At 40.8% G+C, this 27,889-nt stretch overlaps 1 protein-coding gene across 1 annotated transcript; it reads right to left on the reverse strand.

Moving 5' to 3' along the window:
* Positions 1–3,103: 3,103 nt before the first annotated feature.
* Positions 3,104–27,878, reverse strand: rab2a (RAB2A, member RAS oncogene family). The gene is made up of 8 exons (XM_083889335.1): positions 27,721–27,878; positions 21,807–21,878; positions 20,056–20,123; positions 16,655–16,737; positions 14,585–14,677; positions 14,043–14,154; positions 10,383–10,451; positions 3,104–6,167 (listed from the first exon to the last, which is right to left on the reverse strand). Exons 1-8 carry the CDS (start codon positions 27,764–27,766, stop codon positions 6,072–6,074), a joined length of 639 nt encoding a protein of 212 aa, XP_083745461.1. The 5' UTR covers positions 27,767–27,878; the 3' UTR covers positions 3,104–6,071.
* Positions 27,879–27,889: the final 11 nt, after the last annotated feature.

Consider the following 27,889-nt stretch of genomic DNA (forward strand, 5'->3'; position numbering starts at 1 on the left):
AAAATATACAAAAAATAACATAAAAGATGACACGTATTTTAAGCACGGACCATAAACGCACCTCATGCTCTATGTATCGCATATATCGGGGGTTAACGTATAAGTTTAAGTATAAGATGTGAGATATTATTTATAAACAACTTAATAAAATCTGCACTTGCTTGATAAACATATTTACCACTTTATCCTGTTGACCAACAGGAAATGACATGTTTAAAGCTAAACTCTCTTCTACGCCAAAGTCCACAGAGAAAACCTTAGTTTTTAATCTATTTTCTAGTCGTTTTTTTTTTTTTAATCTGAAGTCAGTGAGAAAACACATAAAGAAGTGAGTGATTTGTGTTTTTGATTCCTGGGTTGGAACATGTTCTATGACCACCCTGAGAGTCAGGCCTGATAAAGAATGTGGAAAAACAGCCTGTAGTCTAAACAGGAAGTAAAAACTGCTCTGGGTGATTACTGCAGGGGTTGTGTGTAGCGGTGGACACACACTGTAAATCATTTCTGTGAATTTACGGCAGAATTTCAACAGTATTAAGGTGTGTTTTTTTTAATAAACAGTGCTTTACTGTTAATATTACAGAACATCAGTGAAATTACAGCTAATTTCCTGTTTTTTTTAACAGAACTCTAATGTATTCCTACTTGCAAACCTCGTAAGGAATAATTTTAATGTATTTTGCCCTGATGCACAACAAAAAGTATCACAGAATGACTTGAAATTTACCATCATAATAGTCGGCATCGCCCCGAACAAGGATCCTTGGAAAATATTTGCAAACCTCTTAAGGAATAATTTTAATGATTTTTTGAAATTCAGGAAATGATCCATTTGCCCTGATGCACTTTGACAGTAGCAGCTGAGTTTAGTCTCAAAAACAAAAAGTATCTCGGAATGACTTGAAATTTACCATCATAATAGTCGGCATCGCCCTGAACAAGGATCTGTTGAAAATATTTGCAAATCTCTTAAGGAATAATTTCAATGAATTTTTAAAAATCTGGAAATTATCTATTTGCCCTGATGCACTTTGACAGTGAGCTGACTTTCTTCAAAAAAACCAAAAAGTATCTCAGAATATCTTGAAATTTACCATCATAATAGTCGGCATCACCCTGAACAAGGATCCGTTGAAAATATTTGCAAACCTCTTAAAGAATAATTTTAATGAATTTTTGAAAAACAGCAAATGATCCATGTTGCCCTGATGCACTTTGACAATAGCAGCTGAGTTTAGTCTCAAAAACAAAAAGTATCTCGGAATGACTTGAAATTTACCATCTATCACTTTAAAGGACCAGGAATCATGAAAGAAACAGTCGTCACCAGCCTGGATGCTGTTCACTACAGACCTGGAGTCAGTGCTCATGAAAATCACCTCACGTGCGTCCATTGACCGAGCAGAAACCTCAGATCAGATGGCAGTATATCATATTTAATGGCTCCTCGGGCCGGAGGTAAAACATACATGTGGCACATTTGTGTCCAGAGAGCTGCTTCACTGTGACTGTGGTGAGTTAGGACGCGTCTCATCCGTCATCCACCATCTTAACTCATGCTGCAGGAGCACACGGTGGCTTTAAAGAGCATCTGATCTCAGTCCAGGGAAACAGATTATTCAGCCCACAAGAGGACACACTCATGAGGCTGTTACTCTTCTGCTAAAATTCACGAAATAACGTTTAATAATACATTTAATCTAAAACTGTGGTACATGTAACCACCACAGGAAGCTTGCATACCACCGTCATGCTACTTATGTTAGCCTGTGTGCTAAGCCAGACATGGCTAAGACAATATGCCTTCCATGAAAATGGTTCATTGGAAACCTAAATGTAATATTTTTTGTATTAATTTGTATGTTTTTTTTTAAGGCTGAACACTAAACTAGCTCTGGTGCTTATGCTAGCCTGCCTGCTAACTGAACCCTTCTCATAAACGGACATTTACAGCGCCACGGTCAAGTCAAAATGGCTTCCGTGAAAAAAAAATTATAATATGTATTTATAGGTTTTGAAAGGCGAACGATAACACTTTTCTAGCGCTGGTGCTTGAGTTTTGTTAGCCTGTGTGCTGACTAGCCTCTTCTCTTGTCTGCATCGACATTCACAGAGCGAGACATGGCTAAATCAAGATAGCCTCTGCGAACTGTAGCTTTTTCTGTGAAATTGTAATTTTTATTTTGTTATGAAGATGAACTGTAATACTTCACTAGCGCTGGTGCTTATGTTAGCCTGCCCGCTAACCTCTTTTCTTGTCTGCACCGACATTTACAGAGCGAGACATGGCTAAATCAAAATGGCTTCTGCGAACTGTAACTTTAAGATGAACTGTAATACTTCACTAGCGCTGGTGCTTATGTTAGCCTGCGTGCTAACCTCTTCTCATACACTGACACTTACAGAGCCATGGCTAAGACAAAATGGCTTCCATCAAAAAGTTGCATTGGAAAACCTAATGTAATATTTTTTGTATTTATTTTTTAATACTGAACACTAAACTAGCTCTGGTGCTTATGCTAGCCTGCCTGCTAACTGAACCCTTCTCATACACGGACATTTACAGCGCCACAGCTTAAGTCAAAATGGCTTCCCTGAAACAAAAACTGAATTGTAATTTGTATTTATGAATTTTTAAAGCTGATCTGCGAGACTCCACTAGCTCTGGTGCCTGACATTAGTTAGCCTGCGTGCTAACCAACCCCCATCTCACACAGTGACGCTCGCAGTGCCACTGTGGCCGGCGACACACACACACACGTGTGGATGTCATGTGGAGCGCCGCCGAAAAAGGTCACGCACGTACAGTGAACATGCAAAACCTTCCCCCGACCACACAGGAGTTAGAGAATGTATAATTCATCAAGGAGCCTCTCAGCCTGGCTGACCTTCATCAGGAGACGGCACAGTCTCCATGACGGTTTAAGGTCGAGCAGCTCACAAGCTCCTCCTCCTCCTCGGCTCATTTTAAAGGAAAACATGACGGATGTGGAGCCTTTATTATTAAAGACAGGAAACACAAACACGGCTCTCTGTTTTTGTTATTCCTCCCCCCTTTCAAAACTATTTATCCATTCCCAAACATAACCATCAAAATGACATGTTTAGAGTTTAGAATATTTTATTATAGTTTATTGTGATAGCATTTTCTTTTTTTTTTTTTTCTTTAAACGTTTTATTTTTTCCAAAGAACAAACACAGCAAATAATGTTGAGGAGGAGGAGGAGGGACGAGCAAGAGAGGAAGGGCCACATAGATAAGATAGACAGATCAATCTATAGATAGATAAGTAGATAGATAGATGGCGTCAGGTTTGGCTTCATCCTCCCCCTGTAATCCCTCGGATTCCACACGTGCGGACAACACACACACGCACACACGTTGCTTTACAGAGAATAATTATCAGATTAAGATTATTAACGGTGTCAATATAGCATATAAGGAATAATAAAAAAAAAATGAAACACTGGCGCTGAAAATCCAAAAAAACTCCTTACAGATATATCGTTTTAGCCTGGAGAGGAAACAGCTATATATGTATATGTACATATACATATATTTATAGACACAAATGTACAATACGCAGGCCCTGTGTGTGTGTGTGTGTGTGTGTGTAGCGGGTGGGAAGGACATTATCCACAGGTGGGTTGGGAATCCTCAGAAACGATTGGAGGCCTGCGTTTCTACGACTTCACACCTCTTCCTAAGCGGGCAACTATGAATGTGTGCTGCACCAGCAACTAGTTAGTTAGTCGGTGGTAAATCGCCCGCGCGGGGGGGGGGCGGTGGGTTAAAAGGTCAGTGGCATTTATTTTTGGCAGCTGTCCAAAATCTCTCTCTGAAAACGTCGGGAGTTAAGGCAGACAGCAGATATCAGGTCAGATTATTACTGAGCTAAGTGGATTTTATTTTCTTCACGTTATATTATAATTTTGAATAATTTTTTTTTTTTTCATTAGGGGACAGAACACAGGAAAATGAAAATTTGGCATGAGGAATAATAAAGAGGAGGTGAATGCTACCACACAATCTGATACAGAGAGAGGAAAAAAATAAGCAGCAGCAAAAACATCAGCAAAACGTCCGCCGTTACATCGTCAAAGCAAAGACAGTCGTCGATCAAGCTCTCGTCAGTTATAACGGTTATATATATCTATATGTACGTATCGGCCTGTTAAGAATATTAGCTCACTAAAAAAAAAAACTAAAAAAAACGGAGATGCCTCGACATTTTCAGTGACTCTTGTTCTCCACCAGGGGGCCGCCCAAAGCCTCAGCGCGGTCACATTAGCAGCGTGTGATCGTCGAAACTCGTCATTCGAAAAGAAAAGGGCCGACCTGACGTTTTAAGACCCTGTAAAGCAAATTCAACATTGAAATATTGCGATATTTTTCGTGGTCAAGTATTGTTTTTTTTTAGCATGTGATTTTTTCACTCCGTATACGATCCTGCTAAATCTGATAATATCGAAGGGTGACGTGATAAGATCGTATCATGGCGTCTCTGTCGATTCCCACCCCTAGTTTAAGATGTAAAAAAACCACAATTTATCTAAAATGACTTAGAAGAACGGCGGCTGCAGTACCTGCCGATAGAGACAGAGGGAGCCAGAGAGCAGGACTGCTGCTAAACTAGCTCCGTTTTTTTGTGCAATGTACCGCAGTTACGTTAGTAAACTACCACTAAAAATGATTTTTTAAAAATGGTGAAAGAGGAATTATCGGAGCGTTTGTGTTAATATTCTGTACAAATATTGACGGTCCCCACTCGAGTGGGTAGAATACCACTTGGCGAAGATGTTTTCACTTTACAGGGACTTTGAAATTCAGCGCCTTTGAGTTTAAATGACAAAACGGGAGGTTTAACACAACATTTAAAAATAAAAGCTAAACCTGAAGAGCCGTATATACACAGAAATGTATCTGCCTGATAAATACTGTAAACAAATAATAATCATAAAAGTTGTTTTTAACCCAATCTTCTTTAATTTCATGATGGCGGCAGCGTCCGTGTCACCGCGTCTGATAAAAGGATCTATTCTCACGCTCAATGGTTTGGTCTTTTATTCCCTCCCGAGACAAAATTTAAAACACACTTTTATCTTTCTTTTTCCTTTTCTTTAAGCCACAGACAGTTTGTAGTGTTCATTTAAATACAAATCATCAGCAAAAGACACAAAGACAAAGAGAGAGAGAGAGAGCGAAAAAAAAAAAAAAACAACATAACAAAAAAAAAAAAAAAAAAACAGGTCAAGTTTGCACAAAATAACATTATTTGCAACTTTTTTTTTTTTCTGTCTTTTTCTCCACGGACATTATATACTCGACTTGAATGCCTCCTTCATGTTACACTAACTGACGTATTGGAATACTTATATCATCCCTGCCCTCACACACACACACAGCATGAGAACGGCGTGGACATGCAGGGACACGTCCCACAGTCGACGCGCCGTGTCCTTTTCTCTTCAGACGTGTACAAACGCGTACAAACGTGACACGGAGTTATTCCATATCGTCAGCGGTTAAGAGTGTGTGTGTGTGTGTGTGTGTTTAATCTCTACAATCCTGTCTCCACCTGGACGACGGCAACTCACCGGTACTGAAAATATATAGTTTTCTTGTTTCAACCTCATTGATTACGATGTGTGGATGTTTTTTTTTGTTTTTTTTAAATAAAAATGATTAAAACTGGTTTATCTTACTTTAAAAAAAAAAAGAAAAAAGATGGAACTACTGAACTTTGAATTTGGTCGTTTTTTTTTTTTTAAATCTGCGATTGAAGCGGACTCTCGTCGTTAGACTGTAGACACGTCGGGATGATTTATTTGAATGCAGCCTCTACATCGTCAGGTATGATCATGTGACTATAGAAGGACATGGATGACAGAGAGAGAAAGAGAGGTTAACAAACTGTTTAAGAGCCTCGACAGTTCTGTAGAAATGCAAGGAAGGGTTTGGAGAGCGAGGGAAAAGAGGAGGAGGAGGAGGAGGAAGGGTTGGAGGATAGAAGAAGAAGAGGAGGAGGTGTGTATGTATGTGTGTGCGTGTGTGTGTGTGTGTTTGGGGGTTCAGCAGCAGCCTCCTCCAGCCTGTTGACCTCCCTGACTACCAGACAGTGTGGAGTTGGTGGTCGGGTGCTGGGGTCCAATCTTAATACCATTAGCCTGTGGATGAGAGGAGACACAAGCAGAGGGGAAGAGAATCCCGGGTTAAAAACAACAACAAAGTCCATCATGAGTCGGTGGCGCTTTAGAGAGAGAGACGAGAGGAACTCGGCTTCTCCCAAAGTCAAATATGAACCGCGTTGTATTTGCATTTCAATACTAAACGGACGCGAGGACGTGAGTTTGTGCAGAATCGGCCGTTTATCGCGGGAAATCGATCGTCTAATGTGATTTTTGTATTCCATATTTTTAAGCTTCTTAAATGTGAATACATACATATACACATATACACGTACATATACACATATGTATATACGTACTGTATATACATATAAATACATATATATACGTATATATATATACACATATATGTATACACACATATGTGTGTATATATATATACACATATATGTATACACACATATGTGTATATATATATACACATATATGTATACACACATATGTAGGTATATATATATACACACATATATACATATACATACACATACACACACATACACATATATATACATATACACATATATATATATATATACACACTTATACACATATATATATACACATATATACATACATATACATATGTAACATATATACATATACACACATATATATACATATACACATATATATATATATACACACGTGTATATATACGTATATAGACACAGATATGTATACATACACATATGTGAATATATATACATATATACTGGATAAATAAAGAAAATAATCAACAGGTAAGGGTTTTTAAAAACAGTGGGAATGGGCTATTAATCGCTCCTTTAAGTGTTCATTTATTGATGAAGAATTCTCTTTTGTTCGTCATCAATATTAGCTGCTAATTTGACATCCACATCATTATTAGAGGAAACATTTGCGTCATTATCCGCAATTCGACACACGTCGTCACTAGATCCTGCGACGCTTACGCCCTCACCTGAGAAAGACTAACCTCAAATTATTATGACAAGAAAATCACCGTCACATATTCACCGGCTTAATTAGGAAAAACAATGAGGGGGCACGCGTGCGCACACGCACACACACACACACAGTCATGCTTTCATGGTGAGATAAACACGGCACAGTGTGTCTGTGGGTGCTTTTATTAGATCACATCACAGAGGAGGCAACAGGTGCTGCTGCTGTGCACAAAGGCTGAGGAAGAAGAAACACAAAAGCAGACGAGAGGAAAAAAAGACAAGCACTTACAGAGAGAGAGAGAGAGGCAGGAGAGTGGGTGGGAGACACACATTTCTTTTATCCCTTAAACTCTCTCTCTCTCTCTCTCTCTCTCTCTCTCTCTCTCTCTCTCTCTCTCTCTCAGTGTGTGTGTGTGTGGCTATAGCACAGTCACTCCCCCCCCACTTTCTCTCTCTCTCTGTATATTTATCTTTCTTTCCCTCTCTCCGTTTCACTCCCCTTCCTACACTCAGCAGCAGTAGCGCCTCTGGGAAACATTGTATGCCTTTAAATCACATTTATTGAGCTCAGGCCATGTGTGTGTGTATCTGAGAAAGCATGCATGTGTGTGTGTGTGTGTGTGTGAGTGTTTTCTCATAGTGCTTGCCAACATTTCTGGCGGGGCTTCCCTTCCTCTCAGCCAGTCAGCTGATGTGGTTTGGCCAGCTGGCCTGCTTTTACTTCATCGTACGTTTATGTATGAAGAACCAAAACACTGGCTGGCCTGACTGAGGCTGGTCCTGACGCACAAACACACACACAGACACACACAGACACACACAGACACACACACAGTCGGGCGTTTATACGTTTTATAACCTCGTCCTGACTGGATGCAGCAGCAAGAATTATGATGATGTAAATGTGACTGCACATGTACGCACAGTTCTGCTTATAAACTAAATACCTCTCTGTGTGTGTGTGTGTGTGTGTGCTGACATTTTGCCAGGGTCTACGCTCTGCGTCAGCGTTGATTTCGTCGACGTGACAAACGCGATGACGACATTTACGGAAAACGTTAATGTTCGTGATGGGGTGGGGGCGGGGACGAGAACCACAATAATCTCACTAACCTCTAAAAACGTTTAAATAATACAAACAAAACCCATTAGATTTATAGTGTGGTCTACTGGTGTGGGTATACCGTCAGCACGGGTTGCCAAACCAGCAGCGCAATAACCTACAAAAAAGAGTTTTTAATGAAAACATCTCTTGATACCTATGAATGCCCATTTTTAAGTGCTTATACTGGCCTTTTTGTAGTGGGTATACTCCATATACCTGCGTACCACGTAGACCACACCACTGATATAAGAGGGGGCGACATCACTACAGATTTAAGTCAACTAAAACTAGACTAAAATGCCATTTAGTTATAGTCAGTGCGTACTTGGTAAATCATAAGGCTCTATGACTAAAACTAAATCAAAAAGAATACCATAATAAACAAAAAGTAAACAAAAAAGTGTGTACATATATATATATATACACACAGAGGTTTTAGACGTTTCCCCACTTCGACCAAACATGAATCCTCAATCGCAGCGCTTGATGATGCGCTGACCATTTGAATCGTCAGGTGTTAAAGCAGGGAAACGTCTAAAAAACACAGCTTTAACTCTTTTCGTCGAGGATCTGAAAGCCGAGTCTTTACGACGCGATCGACCAGGACTCGCCTGAACACTCTGACCCTGTCTCCGTGTTAACATCATCTCCAGGTAGCGTCTTCGGCACGCTCGGACAGGAAACGATGCAGGATGCTAATCAATTATTATGACTTCCTCTGTTGGGAGCTGACCGCCAAGTGGTCATTTATTTATGAGCGGGCATGAAATCGTTAATTTAGCTTGTTCAGCGGAAAATGGAAACCAGAGTCCTTGGTTGTTTGTTGCCGGGTTCCCAAAACCTTGACTAACATCACATTCAAGGACAGAAGACGGGAGGACAACCTGGATGAGTCTCTGTCCATGATGGCATCCGTTATTTATCGATCTCTGCGTCCGATCGTCCTTGGATTCTTGGTCAAAGTCAGTCTTTGCAAAATCAGAGATCTTGGACTTTTCATTTCCCAGGCATCACGTTGTCATTTGAGCTCTCTCGTTCAACTTTACTCGCTCGTTGTTCTGCTGGAATCTCACGTCATCAGCATAGAGAGACAGTCGACGGCGTCCACAACACTTCTAGTAATCATGACTCCACGTTTGTTCTGAGTAGGCCTCGTCTACGTACATGAAGCAATGCAGGGCATGAACGAGGTGGCGGCGTAACTAATGTTTTCTTTTTCTTCCAAAATTCAAAGTTAAGGATTTCGAGAACTCGTGGGAACCCTGTTAGTCCGACGAGTACTGACGGAGGTGTTCTCTTTATGGAAAAGTACTAGAAAAATGAAAAACACTGACATTTTTCTCACCTCAACAGTTTTGGATTCATGTCGATGTAAAGTATAGCCGCAACTAACGATTATTTCCGTAATGGTTTGGTCCATAAAACGTAGAAAAAGTGTTTTATTTGTCCAACCTGGAAATGACGATGTTCTCAAATGTCTTTGTTTTGTCCACAAACCAAAATGTCTACATTTTAATGATTTCTTTGTTACGTGGAGCAAAGAAATGAAGCAAATATTCACATTTAAGACACTAAAACAATCAGAAATCTTGTTTTAATCATGAAAAAACGTTCAAACCGATGATCAAAATAGTTGACGATTAATTTCGTAATCGTTTAATCATCAATTCAACGATTAATTGTTTCAGCTCTACTGCAAAGTGAAAGCAGTGTGACTTCCCTGTCTGGAAGGCCGTTTCACTAAGATGATAACCATCTGGTTAACTGCACAGCTAACTTACTGACTGGTTGGACAGACAGCTCACAGACCGACTGGCTGACATGTTTGTTTTCCTACCAAATGACTGAGACCTTGTGGGATGTGTGGAATTTATGAGCTGGCAGATGCAGAGAGAGAGAGAGAGAGAGAGTGAGTGGGGAAAAAAAAGACAGAAGATTGTGTGGAAAAAAAAAGAAGCAGGTGAGAGGAGGGCGTTTTGCATGGCTGGAGTCAATGGAAGCAGAAAGGAACCACACACACACACGGCTGGAAAAACAACACAGAAGAAAAAAAGACAGGAACAAAGACTGCAAAGGAGGAGATCACCTAAAAAAAAAAAGGGAGCAAAAAATGGAGGGGTGAGTGGAGGAAGGAAAAAGGGGGGAGGGAACAATGCGCCTCACCTCATTGTTGATATCAAACACTCCTTCCTGGATCTTCTCATAGATCTCCTTGGCTGTGTTGATGAAAGCCTGAGACAAAAGAAAAATGACAAAATTCACATTTTGTAAACACACTCGTGCAGTGTTTCATCAACAGGTTTGAAGATTAAACATTCAAGAACACTTTGTCGTCTTTGTGTTGTACTACAGTGCTGCAGGCATTATTGGAAGGTCCACGTGTAAGAATTAGTGACATCTCATGGTGAGACTGCAGATTGCAACAGACAGAAGTCTTCACGCGCTAAACCCAATCCTAATCCTAACCCTAAAACCAGGTTGGAACCCTCGCGATAAAGCTCTTTAAAGTTGTGAGGATCAGCCAAAATTTGTATGTTTTTTGGTCCTCACAAAGATACACAGACACACACAAAAAGACTAAATGAGGACCAGAGATGTGGAATTAAGCTCCCTGTGATGGTGGTACACTAAGGGGGCTTCACCGGGGGGCAACTGGGATGATATGGACTCATGCAAACAGGTTTGTGCAGCAATTCTTTGTAGGACTTTGCATTAACTCTCATTTATTTACTTGGACAACTGGTCCTCATTTCAGATTAGGGTGGAACACAGATCCTGCAGAACTGTTTTCACACATGCGGTTTTAAACTAAAGAGGGTGCGTCGCATAAGCAGAGCCATTTAAATGCGTAGATATGACCTGAACTTCTCTCCTGTCGGAAATAGACTCTTGTCCTCACTCTGTCCTACTTCCTTCCTCCACTGCTTCATGGCTCCCAGACACTTACGTCTTTGGAGTTTGTGAAATATTCAGTATTCAGATGTTCAGATGGCCGAAATCAGTGAAGCCGATGCCTTTTTGAAACTCCACCTGATCACATGTACCAGTTTAATAATAATAAATGATACATAGATTGATCTCAAGTAAACATTCACTCACCCATATCTCTCCAAACTGATTCACTAAACTCAATTTCCAGAGAATAAAAATGCACAAACTTGCATAATACGTAATAAAACGGCCAATTCGTCAAACAATAATCTACTTAAAGACAAGTAGAAACAACAGAAATTGAGAAAAACATATGCACATGTATAAGACAGAAAAGGATGAGATGAGATGATGACACGGCGCTTTAAGGATTCTCTCCCTCCCCCCCTCCCTCCCTCTCTCTCAGTGGACCATCCCCTCAGCCCGAGTGTCCACCCACAGAGCCTCGTGACAAAAGCAGCCCACTGATTGGCTGCTGGGTGTCGTTGGATGTGGGGTGGAGGTTATGAATATGTATGAACCATAACTGGTTGATTTACCACTGGAGAAGTGTGGGGGGAGATGATGGATAAGAGGGGGCAAGGGGTGGAGGTGGGGGAGGGGGAGGGGGATGAAGAGAGAAATGAATGGAAGTGGGCAGGAAGACATGGGGTAGGAACGGGTGGAGACACGTCGGTTCAGCTCTGGGAAAGAGCAAATGACGGACGTCAAGGGATGAGTAGGGATGGAGTGTCGAGAGATGAGGGGAAGGGAGGAGAGAGGCTGTATCAAGAGGATTCAGAGGACACTAATGAGACAAATTAATCATACCACACACACACACACACACACACACACACACACACACACACACACACACACACACACACACACACACACACACACACACACACTCACTGCAGTGTATGGTGGTGTGATATATATGATATAGGCCAGGCAAGAAAAAATCTAAACACACACACTCACACACAGAGAGAGAGAGAGAGATATGCCCTTGGCTAGCATGCTGTGCAGAATGGGATTATTTATGTGACTGGATAAGTGAGAAAGGGGTCCCCGAGGACAACAGCATGCATTCATTACCCACAACAACACCAGGGGCGTGTCCCCGCGAGAGAGAGAGAGCAGTGTGCTCCCCCTGCTAACCGCGGGTCACGATGCTAAATGCGGAGCCGCCGACGTTTGGCTCCGGCGTGCCACGCTGCGACGCACGCTACAGGTAAACGGGTCAAGTCAACAGGAGGTTTCGCTTGCAGACGACGTCACACAGACGAGAAGGTCGAAAGCTACGGCGGTTTAGATGAAAGGATACGAAGAGAACAAGCTTATTGTTCACTCATCAAGACGATAATATCTACTGACTGATATTTCTGCCATAATTCACACCCAGGAGCTTGTATTTTGTCTACGGAACTACAACTACAGTTCTTCAAGACCTTGAGCCCTGGCAGAGTCTGAGAGGACATGGATGCCACGTCCTTGATATCGTAAACTAAGATTTTGGGTAACTAGCGTTACAATCAAAGCAATAGAACATGCAGTTGTTTGCTATTCTTGGAGAGAAACTATATGGATACATAAAACCTTTCAACATTTTCAGAGGACATTATACACCTGGGGTCATTTGCAGTCTACTGCTCTCTCTCTCTCTACCCGGTTGCATGTTTATTGTCCTGTCCAGTAAAGGCAAAAATATCCCCAAAAAAGAGTGAATGTAAATGATCTCTTTCCTAAAAGGTGTGGAAAAAAAGAGTGCCGCGATGTACGCGGATGTCTACAACAGACACGGGGACATAACGTATAGGGCTGCAACCGTCAATTAAACGTCAATTGGTACACGAAATGTCAAAAATTGATAGAAATAATGATGCTTCTCAAATGTCAAAGCCAAAATGATTCCGTTCTAATGCTTACTTTGTTACATAGAGGAAAGAAACCAGAAAATATTCACATTTAAGAAGTGGAATATTCTGAAACCTCAAAATCGGTTAATCACTGCAGCCTTCTTTTAAATTAAAATTATAGAGTGCTGCATTCATATGGAACCCATGATGGCAACCTGGTTAAGTTGTATAATATGACATCCAGAAGTTTTCAGAAATCTTGAGGGTTAACAGACTGCGAGTATGACTGGACAGAATGTTTTGAACAAAACTGTTCTCTACATTTACAAAGTTTAAATGACTTTTCCCTGATATCTTGTAAGGCTAAAACACTACACACCAGACCTTTAATGCAGAGCCACTAACAGATAATGGATGTGAAACAAACTGTATCATCAACATCCATCAATTTACAGAAGACAACACGGCATCAAAGCTTCCAGAGGGTTTGATGATTATCAACTCTCCCCGACATCAATCATTGCATATTCAAAGATTTATTATACTCTTTGGAGAATTAATTATATGCTTGTATTGTGCTCCAAACAAATAGATGGCTAACCCCAGATACACATGTCAGCGCTGATATCTGTGAAACATCAGCTAATGTGTGTGAAATTCTGGTTTAGCCCTTCTAGCAATAATAATAATACAAAAAAAAGTTAGAGGCGACCTAGCATCAGTGCTCGCCTACAGTGAGCAGATTATAGTTTAGATGTAAACTGCAGCTTTACAGCTATAATAACCCGTAATTTGTTGCTTAAAAAAACTTTTATAAAGTTATATGTTGGAAATCTGATCTGGGAGGAGTCAGGAAAAAGCTCCGCCCTACAAACTAAAAAAAAAAATACACTCGAATAGACTCTGAGATAATAGTCTGGAAACAACAAAAATATCCATACTTTTTTCCCCTTTTCCATACTTAATCAGACCTGGAAATTACTCCTGAACCCTGTAATATGTGTGTAACCTAAAGCAAGTGTGTGTGTGTGTGTGTGTGTGTTATTACCTCCTCTACATTAGAGGCAGTCTTGGCTGAGGTCTCCATGAATATGAGGCCGTGTTCTCTGGCAAATGCTTCACCTTCCTCCTTCTTCACCTCTCTCCTCGACTCCAGGTCACTAAAAACAAACATTTGTTCAGGTTCTGTAATTAATTAAATTACATTTCATATAGCAACTCTCGTTCCTATAAAAAGGCCTGACCCTCATCTGTTAACCTGGTCGCTTGAATGAAGTTTCGAACAAACTGGTATCAGTTACCATGTGGTTGCGTCCACAGCACAAATGGCTTAACAGGGTTTAAAAAAGAAATTTGGGCAAAATTACAATCATCCTGAGAAGTAAAAACATTTGTACACATTTGAAATCCAGGCCTCTTTTGACATTCCGCAGATTTATAAAGCGTAGTCTCAGTTTCAGAGTAGAACAGTTCCTGTTTTTGATGTGATCACTTTATCTTTATTTTGAGCACTGGCTAAATTGTCGTGCAGCCCTCATTGTGGAAAGACATTCTTTTGCAACAAAAGGCATTTTTCTTTTTTTTTTTTACCTCTTGTTGCCAATGAGCATGATGACCATATTTGAGTTGGAATGTTGGCGAGCGTCCTCTAACCAGGTCGTCAAGTGGTTGAAGGTGTCCCTTCTGTTGAAAAACAAGCACAGATTTTCTGCTTTGAGTCTACGGAAATCATTGCGGATAAAAACGCATATCATGTCACTATCACTCAAACGTAAACACACACGCATACATACATACAAACCACTTCCCCTTCTAAAGAGGGAAATTGGTGTGCTGGTCACTTCCTCTTTCATAATTTAAAACCATTTCTGCAGACACGTGAACATAAACGGTTTTGTTTTTATCCAAGAGACAGAAAATAAGAGCAGAGAGATTCTTTAACGCAGTGTTTAGATATATATAGAAAATGTCCTTAGTGTACAACAGTCATGGTTTAGGGGTCGTAGCCGCCAGACATCATAATATCGCCCCTGTATCAGACGTAATAAACAAATGTCATGAAACTCCCCCGTTTAGCAAACAACATCTTTGTAGTACAGTGAAGTTTACAGTTTATGACAGTTCACACAGGCTTCTCCTTGTATTTTCTCATTTCCGTCAAGCTGGAGGTATAATGTCCGATTCCCCCTGGTGGCCCCTGGAGGCTTTAAATTCCCCTCTGCCTTCTGTGCGGCGCTGAAAAACGCTGGTAAATCAGACGACTGTATTTACAGAGCAGTTCAGAACCAAGAACCCCAGAGCATGAATACACGCGGGCCAGGAACTATGTCAACATCTGGGTTTTAGCTTTTAAGCATAAAAGAGGAAGAAGAAGCAGGCTAATGGTGAATGAATTTTGACCTAATGTTCAACAGTGCAGCACAAAAGAGTCGCAGGGGTCACGGAAATCCTTGGGAATTCAGCTGTGAACATCAATAACAAATTTCATGTCAATCAAGGCTGCAGCGATCAATATATTTTGTGGTGGTGGAGGCACTAAGCAACTGCTAGTGGGGATTTAAAAAGAAGCCATTTTCTGAGCGTGCATGCTGCTTTTCAAGGCATAAATCACTGATGTACCCTTTTGCAGTTCATATGACGGAGCCTAATGACCGCCCCTCCTCTGCACATTCACATTTTTATTAATAAGTGTGGCTGATTAGACCTGGTCTGGATAAAAATAGGTGACGCGGTGAATCAGGTCAACAAGTCGTCCCAAACAAACACTATTTGTCCACCTAGTAAAGGCCTAATCAGAGGAAAAACAATGTGGGTGAGCAGAGGCTTTACTAATCCTCTGACGCGCTCCACTTCCTTCAGCTGCACCATGGGGCTCATATTTGACATTTATCAGCGCTGAATCTGACAAAGTCTGCTTGGTGGCGTGTGTCAACGGTCTGCCAAAAAGTTAGCGAGGCAACAACGTGAGTTTGACTCACATTATAGACCAACTCCGCAGAGCTAAGCACAGGATGAGCCCTAAAGCCAATGATTACGGACTTCAAAATGACCTTTTTTAATTAAATTTGCCGTTATTTTTAGTATCATTTTAAGTATAAGGGTCTGTAGTTGCAGAAAACACGTTAGATATGACACAGCCCATCATTCATGGCTGCTGAGAACCTCAGCACATTCAACCTGCCTCATACAGTCTAGTTTGTGGACTAGTACAAATCCCTTAAGCATTTAGTAGGTTGCTTTTGCACGTGGACGGTACCTGGCAGTAGTTATGTTTAGTTAAACCAGAATTTTCATTTTAAATGTCAGTTTATTTTGGGGAAAACAAAGGAAAAGCTCTTTGTTAAGAGTTTTCTTTTTGTTTTGTTCATTTTCGGATTCAAAATACCATCCACCTGCCCTGTTCCCCTCCTCTTCGTCAAATTTAGCCTTCCTTTATTTGAAAATAAACAATTCCATCTGGCTCTATATAACTTTCTTTTACCCTGAAAAGCCAGGAATATATAATCTGTGGACTATAATTATTGTCCCCTTTTTTTGGTTTTATATTTAACGTGCACCTGCAGTCCTCATTGAACTATATATTTTACTTTGGTTAAGCGTTACGATGATTGCTACATGTCAGTGTACATGAGGAGGCTCATATGTGGGTGTACATCATACCTTGTGATGTCATAGACTAGCAGCGCTCCTGCTGCTCCTCTGTAGTAAGACCTGGTGATGGACCGGAACGACTCCTGACCAGCCTGCAGAAACACATACATATATTAATTAACAGAAATTGAAATTTTAATAATTTAACTGACCATGGACAAATATGGAACCTCTGGTATTTGAGACTCAGGATTCACGGGTCTGATCTTTCTATCCTAAAACACTGTCCCTCTCTCTGGTGGTCTACATGCACTGGACTGCTGGTCCAGCCAGATGCATATATTGTGCCAGTCCTATAATCTAGCAGAGTCCAGCTCCGGATTTTCAGTCAGCTGGAGAGAGCACCGGACAGAGAAGAGCTTGTAAGTGGATACAATGGAGTTCTCTATTTCTCCATCTCCCCGTCACAAATCCTGTCATTCTCTCTGCATTGCGTCTACTTCCCCTACTTCCGTATTTACGAACAACATGGCGAGCCACAGAGTGCAAGTATTAAACCTGCAGCGACATGCGACAGTCGATCTCACTCTTCGGGTCACCTTGTGCGCTCACTTCCTCGTTCCCTCATTATCATACCTCGAGCACCTCCTCTATCTTTTCATTCTCTTTCCATTAACCAGTGGGTTTTCCCTCATTCTATCACCCCTTTGACAATCTAGAATTCTTACCCCCCCAACATTTCACATGTCCATTCATCCTCCAACTGACGTACTGTAACAATGTTGTCTGTGTTTCGTTGAAGCCGGAGCAGAAAACAAAACAGCGCTCTATCCTGGCAGCTGCAGGCCTACGCGGCTCTGACCTCATCTGAGAAGTCAGTCAGTCACTTTAGAAACAGTCGGCCCGGTGAATCATTCAGCGAGTCTGTGGAGCGGGCTGTGAGTTTGTCACCGAGGAAGCCAGTCAGCTGCTGGGTAAAGTGGTCGGTCACTTAGTCAGGACGACCGGTCAGTGACTCAGGCTGCAGCCTTACAACAAAATGCATAAATTCTTATTTCAGGTTATGCCTGGTGTCAAAACTACACCTGCGTTTTAGAGCTCCCACAACAAAGAAGTCTCAGTAAAAAGCTTCTCAGTTCAGTTTTATTTTGAAAAGTCAAGGTCAGTGTTTTATTCTGAAACAGCAAAAGCTGAGACTTTTGAAAACAATGACCTGATGGTTACCTGCAGTCACCTGATGGTTACCTGCAGTCACTTCCTGATAGGTTCTCATCAGCCACAGTTTAACTATCAGCGGTGTAAGAAAACTCCATTAACACTGACTTCAGCTACAGCTTCACCGTGTTGTCGAACTGACAAAATAAACTAGTAGTCAGGTGATGTGTGCTTTTACGTGGTCTTAGTCGCAATCTATTTTGGATTTTGGAGCTTTTTAAAAGCGAGAAAAGGCATAAGCCTTTCTGAACTTTTGTCTCATTCTGAATGACAAACTCCTCAAAGACAATGTCTTGATCCTGTGGTTCTCAAACTTTTTTATACCAACCAAGTACCAGCTGAGAAAACACTGCGCTCTCAAAGTAACACCACTACCACCAACGCTAAAATACAGTGGTGTAAATAGGCCGAGCCAAGTCAGCTACGGACTTTTCAAAAGAGGCAGATTTATTCCCAATAAGATCATTTGGTCTCTCATCATCCTCGCATATAATTAACACAGCGGCATCATGAAATTAGATTAATATGGAGCAAGAGATAAGGTTCATTTTAGACGCACTTTGGTCAAAATTCCTCAGCTCTACTCCGATCACATACCCCGCTATATACAGTAGAAGAGTATTTCTGATTTTCCTCCAAGAACCACCAGAGGAAACACCAGAACAGTCAGTCTTTCAGTCAGTCCTTTAGGAGGAGGCAGTCAACCAGCCGGTAATGCTATTAGTGAATAAATGATAAATAAGGGTGAAAGCGAGGGATCGCTGGGTCTGTCTGCCATCTGGCCTTCGTGTTTGTGTGTCAACGGAAACACACACACATACACACACTTGCTCAAGCGGCAAGTTCTGCCTACACAATTTATCCAACTGGTCTTTCTAACCATTTGGTGGTAGTGGCGGTGAGTCGTGAGAGGCCAGTCATCGTCATCTGCTGGTCGTCATTTAACCATCTTACCGTGTCAAATTCAACAGCAGCTCCGCAGTAAATAAGATTATCTTACGGGAAGAACAGAAAACCTGCACTGGTCTGTATAACAGTAAGGACTGACATCACTGATCAGCGCTGTCATGCCGCATGTTTGAGTGGAGCTCTGGCTCCACCTGCTGGTCAACTGGTCTACTACGTGCACACAAGACTACACATAAAGGATCAGATCTTTCCATGGAAGAAACACTTCGTTATTCACTTTTTCAGCCACTTTTACTTCACTTATGTCAAATGCAAAAACCTTAACAGCAGGTGTAGCTTTAGCTGTGAATATTTAACATTAGGTAATGGTAATGATTTTTATTTAATTACAGATTATATCAATGGACAAATTAAAGGGCTTTACTGAAGCCCTGAACTACATAACTGAACTACAGTGAAGAAACAATAAACTCTGCATAAACTCAGATGTTCTGTAGAAAAAGGTAAATTGAGGAGCAAACAAGCAAGAGCAAGTAATAAAAACAATTTCAAAGACTTGGTTGCGGGGGGGTTTCGTCTCCATAGTTTCTCCCTACTAGCATAACCAGTGTGGCAGGGAGGATGCTTGCGACAGGTCATGTGACACTGAATCCTGGCCACTGCTGCAGCAAGGACTGCTCCTTTCAGCACGTGTTCTTGCAAAGTCATTTAAATACTCAATAAAGTTCAATTGCACATCTTTAAAACAACAATCTCGATGTTTCAGTTGATATCAGATTCTCTTATCTTTTTACCGTCTCATTCAAATTAAAGCAATCCTTACCTTTCGGGCACGTCTCACAGCACTTAGTAAAAATTTGAACATGAACAACTCCGCCTCGGCCATGCACGATTCATTAGCAGCCTGGACGCGGCGTTGCAAGGGTCTCCTCTGTGTTCTGACTGGGGCTGCTGCGGAGGCTAAGGTGAGACTGACCACCTGTGAGTGCTTTGGGAGGGGGAGAGGATCCAAGCGGTATCCGCTGCTCGTCGCTAGTCGCTTTTGACAAAAAAAAAGTCGCTAGGAGGAGTTGGAAAGTCGCCAGATTTAGCGGCAGTGTCGCCAAGTTGGCAACACAGGTCTGTCACTCTGCCAGAGAGGCGTGCGACTCGCAAAACGATTGGTCAGACTGTTATCAGAAATATATTGAGAATTAAATAATGATGAGTTTCAACACCTGGATTTTAGTGCGCCATACGCTTATGAGAAGCAATTTAAGATTACAAAAGAAAAGTGTAGAAATGCCAGAACGGTAATTTGAGACAAATAAATAACATATACAGTGTATGTACAAGAGCTTTATTACCGTATCCCAGATCTGCAGTTTGATCTGTTTGCCATCTATAGTGATCATCCTCGCTCCAAACTCCACACCTACAGAGACAGGGACACATCAACCAAATAACTGTGTTAGAGTAACTTCCTGTGCCAGGGATTTTCCCCCTTGTCCAGATGCCCATTGAACCCCAGGTCACACTATCAAATACATCATTATTACGCTTAATATTGTTCATGCCAATAAAGATGTTATATTTAGGGATGCACCGAAAATTTGGTGGCCGAAATATATTGGCTGAAAAATACAGATTAAAAAAACATTCCCACTGGCCAAAAGAAATCTGTTTAAACCCAGGATTAAATGGCTTTTTGGGGGTATTTAGATTGTCAGACCCCTGAGACTTGGAGACACTGAGGCAACTCTCTTCACTGACAGCAGCCGTTTTAAACAAGCACCTTGATAATCCCCAAAACAATACATGCTGTCTGTCACGCATACGTTAACAAATGATCAGATGACAGCAGGAAATCCCAGCAACAAGTAGTTGCTTTTGAAAGTGTTAAACTGAGAAACTAATCTGTGCCATTACATAAAAGCATGAATTTTTACTCTTCAGACAAGACAGAGGGTGAATTCCAATTCCTTGCTTAACCCTCAATCTTAACCCTCAATCTCAAAAATGCTCTCCCTCTAGTGCAAGTGCTGTCCCGATTCTCAGAAAAATTAAGTTGAGGGGCAAGTTTAAGGGCTGTATCGCCCACCCTTGGGAGCAAGGGCTACCCAGAATGCATTGCGTGTTTTCACATAACAAAGATGGTTGCCAAAAGCAGCGAAACGAGTACACTACAAATGAAGTATTTTCTTTGTTAATAGAGATATAAAAAGTATGAAAACCATTGTATTGTCTTAGTTTAGGCCCATTTTATGGATTACTGACGTCATTGTTGCGTAACATTTATTTTAATTTTACGATATTTTGTCAATAGCCGGCCGGTGCAGACAAGCTATCGTTTGCTATCGTTTACTTTTCAATACTTTGCACAGCAATGCGAGTGAGACATGGCGCCGTGAAGCTGAGGCAGATGACGAGCGCAACCGAGGTTCGGGAAGATAGAATGAGTTTCTGTACCAAAGTCCTTTGAAACAGGGTCTGGGTTCAGAACCATTACACCCCTAGCAGAGGCAGAGGTTATCTTAAAGGTGCATTATGTAATAAATCTAAATCAACTGGCCATAAAATCCTCCTAATATGTCACAGAGACTCAGGAATAATGTTCATATAACAAACTGAACTCACCAACAACAACAGTACAGACAAAATATTTGCATTAAAATAAAATATTTTACAGACTGCAAATCATGTTTATGTTTTGAAATCATGTTTTGGCATGTGGCGCCACCTACCGTCGTCTACCAATTATTGCAATCAGTAGAGTCTCAGCTGCCGAGCAACCACAGGTTGCCAGTTACGTCAGCAAATTAAACCTAAAAGACCTCGGTATTTTGAATTTGAATGTAGTAACTGTTTTTGGCCACATTCTTACATATGGCGCCTTTAAATTCACAGATTAACAATTTATGGTTTAAGTAATTCAGTTCTACCGCAGATTAGAGTAATTAATCCAATAGTAAATGACACTAAAGTGTTGAAGCAGTCATTTTTAACATGAATTTAAAAAATAAAGATGTTGGTAAAATTATACAGAATACAACTGTAACATAAAAAGCTAATACCCATTTAAATTCACATATTTACAATTTCTAATAAGCATTCTTACCAATGGTGAGGTCGTGAACTGGCTGAAACCTCTTGTCTGTGAACTGTAGTAATAGACATGACTTCCCAACACCTGAAAAACAAGCAAGAAAAGAGTGAGGAGTGAATAAAACACACACATAAAAGGTTCACATAGCTATTCTAGGACACTGCACTGACTTCAATTCATTTGGACGGCCTAAATCAAGTTTTATCCCTATAACCTTATCCATTCACCAATTAATGCCCAACTCCTGTGCTGGGCTCTTTCAAAGTGACGTTTCCCAGTGGGAAGCTGCAATTGCCTGACAATAATTATAGTCATTAACAAATGATTGATTTTAGCTTTATTTGGAAATATTGGAGTCATTGTCCACTTCAAAATAAAACCTGGCAGGGGAGCTTCCACTCTACTTTGACAAAACCTAGTGTGAGTCAGCTTGGTTAACCTGAGGTAACGGTTAGCGAGTTAATTGAGCAGCTGGCTTCGTTGATGCTCGCGTGAGGCCAGAATCTGCCATTCATCAACAATCCCGTTAAATGTTCCACAGACGTACAAACACTCAGATGGACTGAGATTACAGATGTGTCCAAGATTCACCCCTTAGGCTTTAAATGTTTGTTTTCTATAAGTTCTGGTTATCCAGTTAAAAATGCATCAAATCATTGGATTACGGGGTCAGATGATGCCTGCAGTGCATATTACATTTTAGACTACTTGTCAACATTGTTCACTGGATCAAAAATAATTGTTATAATATTTTTTTATTTAAAAGATAGGTTATTTCTACTACCACTAGTTTCAGCTCTGGGAGAAAAGGGGTGGGAGAGTAAATAATTTTCAAACCAAAACTGAAATTTGAAACTACAGCAGATGGCAAAGGCTGCAACCGTCAAAAATGGAATAAAAACATTAGTCCATTGTACTACTTCTATTGTCCAGGCCTACAAAGTAAATAAAGTCAGGACAGGCGATGAGGAAATACATATTCTTTTTGAGGAAAAAAAGAAGGGTTGAATGTAAAACCATTAATTAATGATCGTAGTTAATCACTGTTCCACAGGTGAAGTGTGTAATATAATATACTGACGTCTAACGTGAGACTTCAGGATGCAACAAAACAAAGGGCTCCTTTGTTTACAAGATGGCAGCCTCTGTAATGCAAGTCCCTTGCATATAGAAGGTTTATACTAAGGCTACAATAGCAAAATATGAATCAATTACAGCAACTTTTCAGCAGTACAAACACTCTTATGCAAATGAGCCCTTTTAAGCAAACAGTCTCTGTTCTTTTCTTTTCTTTAAGTAAATTTGGATGTGTTTTTCTGTCATCACGTGGAGTTCAGGACTTCAACAGGAAGAAAAACAATCCACCAGCAATTCATTTGATCACCAAGTCAAAAAACCCGACTGTCCTGTACTCGTGTCTACAACTTTAGCACTGCACTACTTAACATTTTAGTGTCTGGCTGATGTGAAGAACAAAGGAAAGAAAGCAAAGGAGATGACCGGAGAAACTGAATGACAGAATTTGAGGTGACAGAGGGGGACGTGGTCGTCATCCTCCGCCTCCTCCTCCTCCTTAGTTTCCAAGGGTTACTACAGCCAGGCAGTGGCGTTGCTAGGCAGGAAATGCATGGTGATGAGGATCATTACAGATGGGTGGAGACGTAAAGGCATCACAAGGGGTGCAGCTGTGCAGAGGTGTTGCAATCACATCATTGCCATCTCTATCACATGTTTGTTTTTATGCAACCAACAGGCACCTGCTTACAGTACACTTCTACTACCAATGCATGAGGGAGTTTTGCTTCCATTTGCTGTATTAAATATATGTAAAATTAGACACGCCATTATAACACACACTGTTCCAGCATAGCATAACTTCTTTTGTAGAAGAACGGTCACCAAACACATCACCCACTAACAGTGCTGATGAAACGCTGTGGGCAAAACAACTTTATCTGCCATATGAAATGTACAAGAACTATAATGAATGCAAACCATGTGTTCAATACAATCTAAACAAAATCATTCACTTGGATTTAAACCTTCTTGTGACAGAGATCAAAACATATTTGATTAGTCGACTGCCAGAAATACTGTAATAATTGATTATTTGTGACACTCTTTAAAGACAATCTATAAAACATCAGAGGATGTTACCTGAGGTAGGACATTATGCAAGGCACTTTAAAAAAAAAAGTTTTCCAAAGAACAAATTGATTTGATGAATAGTTTAACGGATAAAAAATCTGCAGACCGAGTGAAAACTATTGTTATTTGCAGCCCGACTATGTGAGCACACCTTAATATAACTTTGCAGGCTGTAAAAGCAGAGTTTCAAAGTGTTCTGTTGATACACCGACTATTTTTGGAGGTTACAGCATAGCAAGAGACAATAATTTACTCTTCAGATTCAGATTCAGATTGAGTTAATCTTTCTACCGAACAGGCTTGTGGACAGGCTGGCTTGAGGCCACTGTCTTAAGAGAAAATGTAGCCCAATAATTTGTCTCTACTTCTTATTTTATTGCATGCTCTACTGTAGAGCAGGGATTCCAAAAGTAATAAAAATGAAAACTGGACATGACCCAAAACCAACTACAATGCAATGCGTTGACAAATCTGTTGTATATGTAATTTATATATCATCATATAATATTCATGTGTGTGTATATACACATATATATATATATATATATATATATATATATATATATATATATATATATATATAAAAATGTTGGCTACACTGGAGTGGACTGGTCATTTTGTAAAGAAACTGAACCAACTAGCAGATGCCAGCAGAGACCATCGTGAGACAGGTTAGTTTTACCCTACTGATGTGTTGTTGCAATAGTAATCCTGCTCATAAAGTACAGGTTAAACATGTTTTAGGAAAATAGTTTTGTCACGTGCTTTGTGCGTGGACACATTTATGAGGCAGTAATGACCGTGGCTTCTTCAGATGTGTGAAAAATGCAATATGGCTTGTTGTGGACACACAGCAGTACGTTACTCGTTGCGAAGCTCGGACGCGTACGATCACGAGTCCACAGTTACGTGCCATTTGAAACAAACTGTGCAATTAAACTCATCGTCTTTATCCAGTCCAACTGACGTTGAGAGGGAGAAACAAGGTAAAAGCTTCGACCTAAACAAAAACCAGTGGGAGGAACTGACTGAAGGCCTGTGTGTCTTATTACAGAAAAAACTAGTTGGTTAAGAATAAATGACTGCAATAATAAACACACTAGTGATAATTGGTTGGTAACAATCTCTATACGGCTGTGTCAAAGTGGCAGAGTGTGTAAGAAAAACCAAACAAATTTTAACTATTTAATTTGTGTTGGTAGGTCCTCTTAAATTCAGCCAACTGGACTGCTCACAGAACCGGATTAACAGCTTGTGCAGGTTTATCAAGCCCTCAGCTTGTTACCAGAGAATTTCTCATGATGACCAGAACAATAACCACATGTCCACTCGTGTCTAAGATTATTTATCTCCATGTGTAATTTCAACCAGCGTAAATGTTTGTTGACATATATCATATAATCCAGTATTAGCAAACATCCTTTAACAAACCTTCAAATATTTACAGGTCTACAGCTTTTGGGTCTGGTCTTTTGACAGCCTACATTATTAACATACACATACTGGAAGTTGAACAACAAATAGAAAGATTTCAAGTTTTTCTGCTGATTAGCTTTTCTTGCTCATTTAAAAAAATAACAAGCTGCTCAGTATTTGATATTTGCCAAAAAGTGGAGGATCATGTACAGAAATAACTAAAAAAAAAAAACGTATAGCCACTATAGCCATTTTACGATCGCCTTTATTTATGACTTAAAATGATAACAACAGCTTTACATGTTGAACTGTTGCCTGTGAAACTGTAGGATTTCCTAGCTTTGGTTACATTCTTACCACAGCGTTGCAGTGTTTTCAACCCTGAGTAGAAACGCAGAAAATTCTAAAACACTAGTATCATATTCCATATTTGCTTAAAGGGAGGTGGAAAAGTTGGAGTATCGATGAAGCCTAAACGCTAAAAATGCAATGGGTAAAGCAAATAAAGCTCACACAATTCACTGCACCAGGAAAAGGGGGACAGAGGGGCTGAAATGATGTACGGTATATGTCAAATAATGAGAAAAACACAACAAATCTGTGTAAATATGTCTATCGGAAGCAGCAACAAAACACAACCATATAAGAGCTAATGTATGTAATATGTTTTAATGGGAAACTGGGATTGAAAGAGAATGTTTTCGATGCCAAGGATATCCAAGAAAAGCCTGGGTTAAAAATAGACAAATACAAACTTCTGGGATGTAGGGCCACTGCTGGAATATTTCTATTGCAAGCACAAAATGTAATCGAGTTTGCGTCTTGGCTGCAACACGACCAGAGGTAAACAAGCTCAGCACAACCCTTTTGCAACATCACTGGAGTAAACATGTAGCCCACCAGTTATCATCCGAAACAGATGCACACATGAGCATGACATACACCTACTACAATTAGATTATTTAATTTCTGCCGGGGTTTTTGAACAAAAATCGTGCAAAAACACGTCGCAAATCGTAGGTTTTAAACATATTTGACATTTACGACTCGATTGGGGCACGAATCCCACAATAACCAATGGGAGCGAGTTGAACGAGAAACAGATGTCGCGTACTTTGATTTAGAACCTTAACTTGTACAAGCCAAGTTGCTTCCGTCTTCAACCACTTCTCTCAACAAAAAACAACAACATCGATTAACCGACGATGCCGACAGCCCGCCTCCATGTCCGTTTGTATTCTGAAGTCCCGTTAAATCACGCCATTTCTGCCTCGTGTGATTTGTTACCCCCACATTTACAGATTAATGTTGCATCATCAGTTCAAATCTCATTCCATTTCAAAATAAACACTTTAATTTCAGCTTTATGTGAATACTGTCAACAATATCATTATTCCAATATCACATTGGAATATCGTGTTATAGTTTTGAGCTCCTATCAGCCACCCTGACTGCTTTTCCCCCCAACAAAGATGGATTCTTTTTGGCCAACCTTTTGACCAGACTGGACGTTCAGTGGCCCCCCGGTCACCTGACTTTGAGAACCCTGCAATAAAGATTGTGGGTTTTCTTCTTACACACGCGCTACTTTACGTTAATACAGCAGCAGTGAAACTGCACCTGCTACAACAAACACTACAAAGAGCAGGTCGATGATTAAAGCGACTCGCTGGAAATACACACATGACAACATTGACTTCTGCTTTCTCATCCTCCCTCCATCATGCCAGAGATAACAAAAATACCTGACATAGTTAAGAAAACAGAAGACGGGCCAAATCGTGCAACAGGAACAATAATTACCCAACGCCATTTCAAGAAATACCGGAGGCTTTAGCAGCTTCACGTCCAGCTAATGTTAGCTCACGATAACAGTCGTCGTGAAAATATACCGATGTCACGATTATCCGCCTCCGGCTTGATGACACACCAGGCAGTTAAAATGCAGTCGTGACGTCTGTGTGTGTGTTTAATATTCAGTTAACGGCCAACGCTAGCTTGACACTTAGCTTGGGCTATGCTAACGGTGGCTAACACCCCCACCCTGGACACGTACAGACAAAAGGCCCAAAATGTGTTTATCGCTGTCAACAAGTGCTTTGCTTAAGTGAAAAAAAAGCTTCGTGACATAAACGCGTATGTGCAATTTAATGCCACTGTCACGGAACTTTTGTAGTATTCTATTGGTTTCATAGCGGCGGAGAATTGGGGCTGTCATCCCCGCCTGTCTCCGCTTTTACCACGTCATTGGACCGACCAACACTGCGGAAATGCCCCCGCTAAGCTAACCGCTAACAGCTACTAGCCGAACGCTAGCTGCCTGTGTGTGTGTGAGTGTGGCTGTGTCGCTGCAGCAGCCTACCCGTGTCTCCGATGATGATGTACTTGAAGAGGTACGCGTACGCCATGGCCCCTGCTTGGTACACTCAGCTGTCTCGACCGTCACACTCTCGTTAAACCGACCGTGAACCGTGTGGAGGATGTAGCGGGCAGCCTGTTGTTAGCCTGTTTTTTTCCCCTCTTGCCTATGC

The sequence above is a fragment of the Microchirus variegatus genome, assembly GCF_963457635.1.
Source record: "Microchirus variegatus genome assembly, chromosome: 5".
NCBI lineage: Eukaryota > Metazoa > Chordata > Actinopteri > Pleuronectiformes > Soleidae > Microchirus > Microchirus variegatus.

What these genes read in the sequence shown, in the direction of transcription:
- rab2a (XM_083889335.1), bottom strand. Translation starts at nt 27,766, where the DNA reads ATGGCGTACGCGTACCTCTTCAAGTACATCATCATCGGAGACACGG. An exon ending in AACTGCAGATCTGGGATACG is followed by an intron (nt 16,738 to 20,055) that starts GTAATAAAGCTC and finishes GTGTTTCTGCAG; the next exon opens with GCTGGTCAGGAGTCGTTCCG. An exon ending in CTGCCTCTAATGTAGAGGAG is followed by an intron (nt 10,452 to 14,042) that starts GTAATAACACAC and finishes CTTTTGTCTCAG; the next exon opens with GCTTTCATCAACACAGCCAA.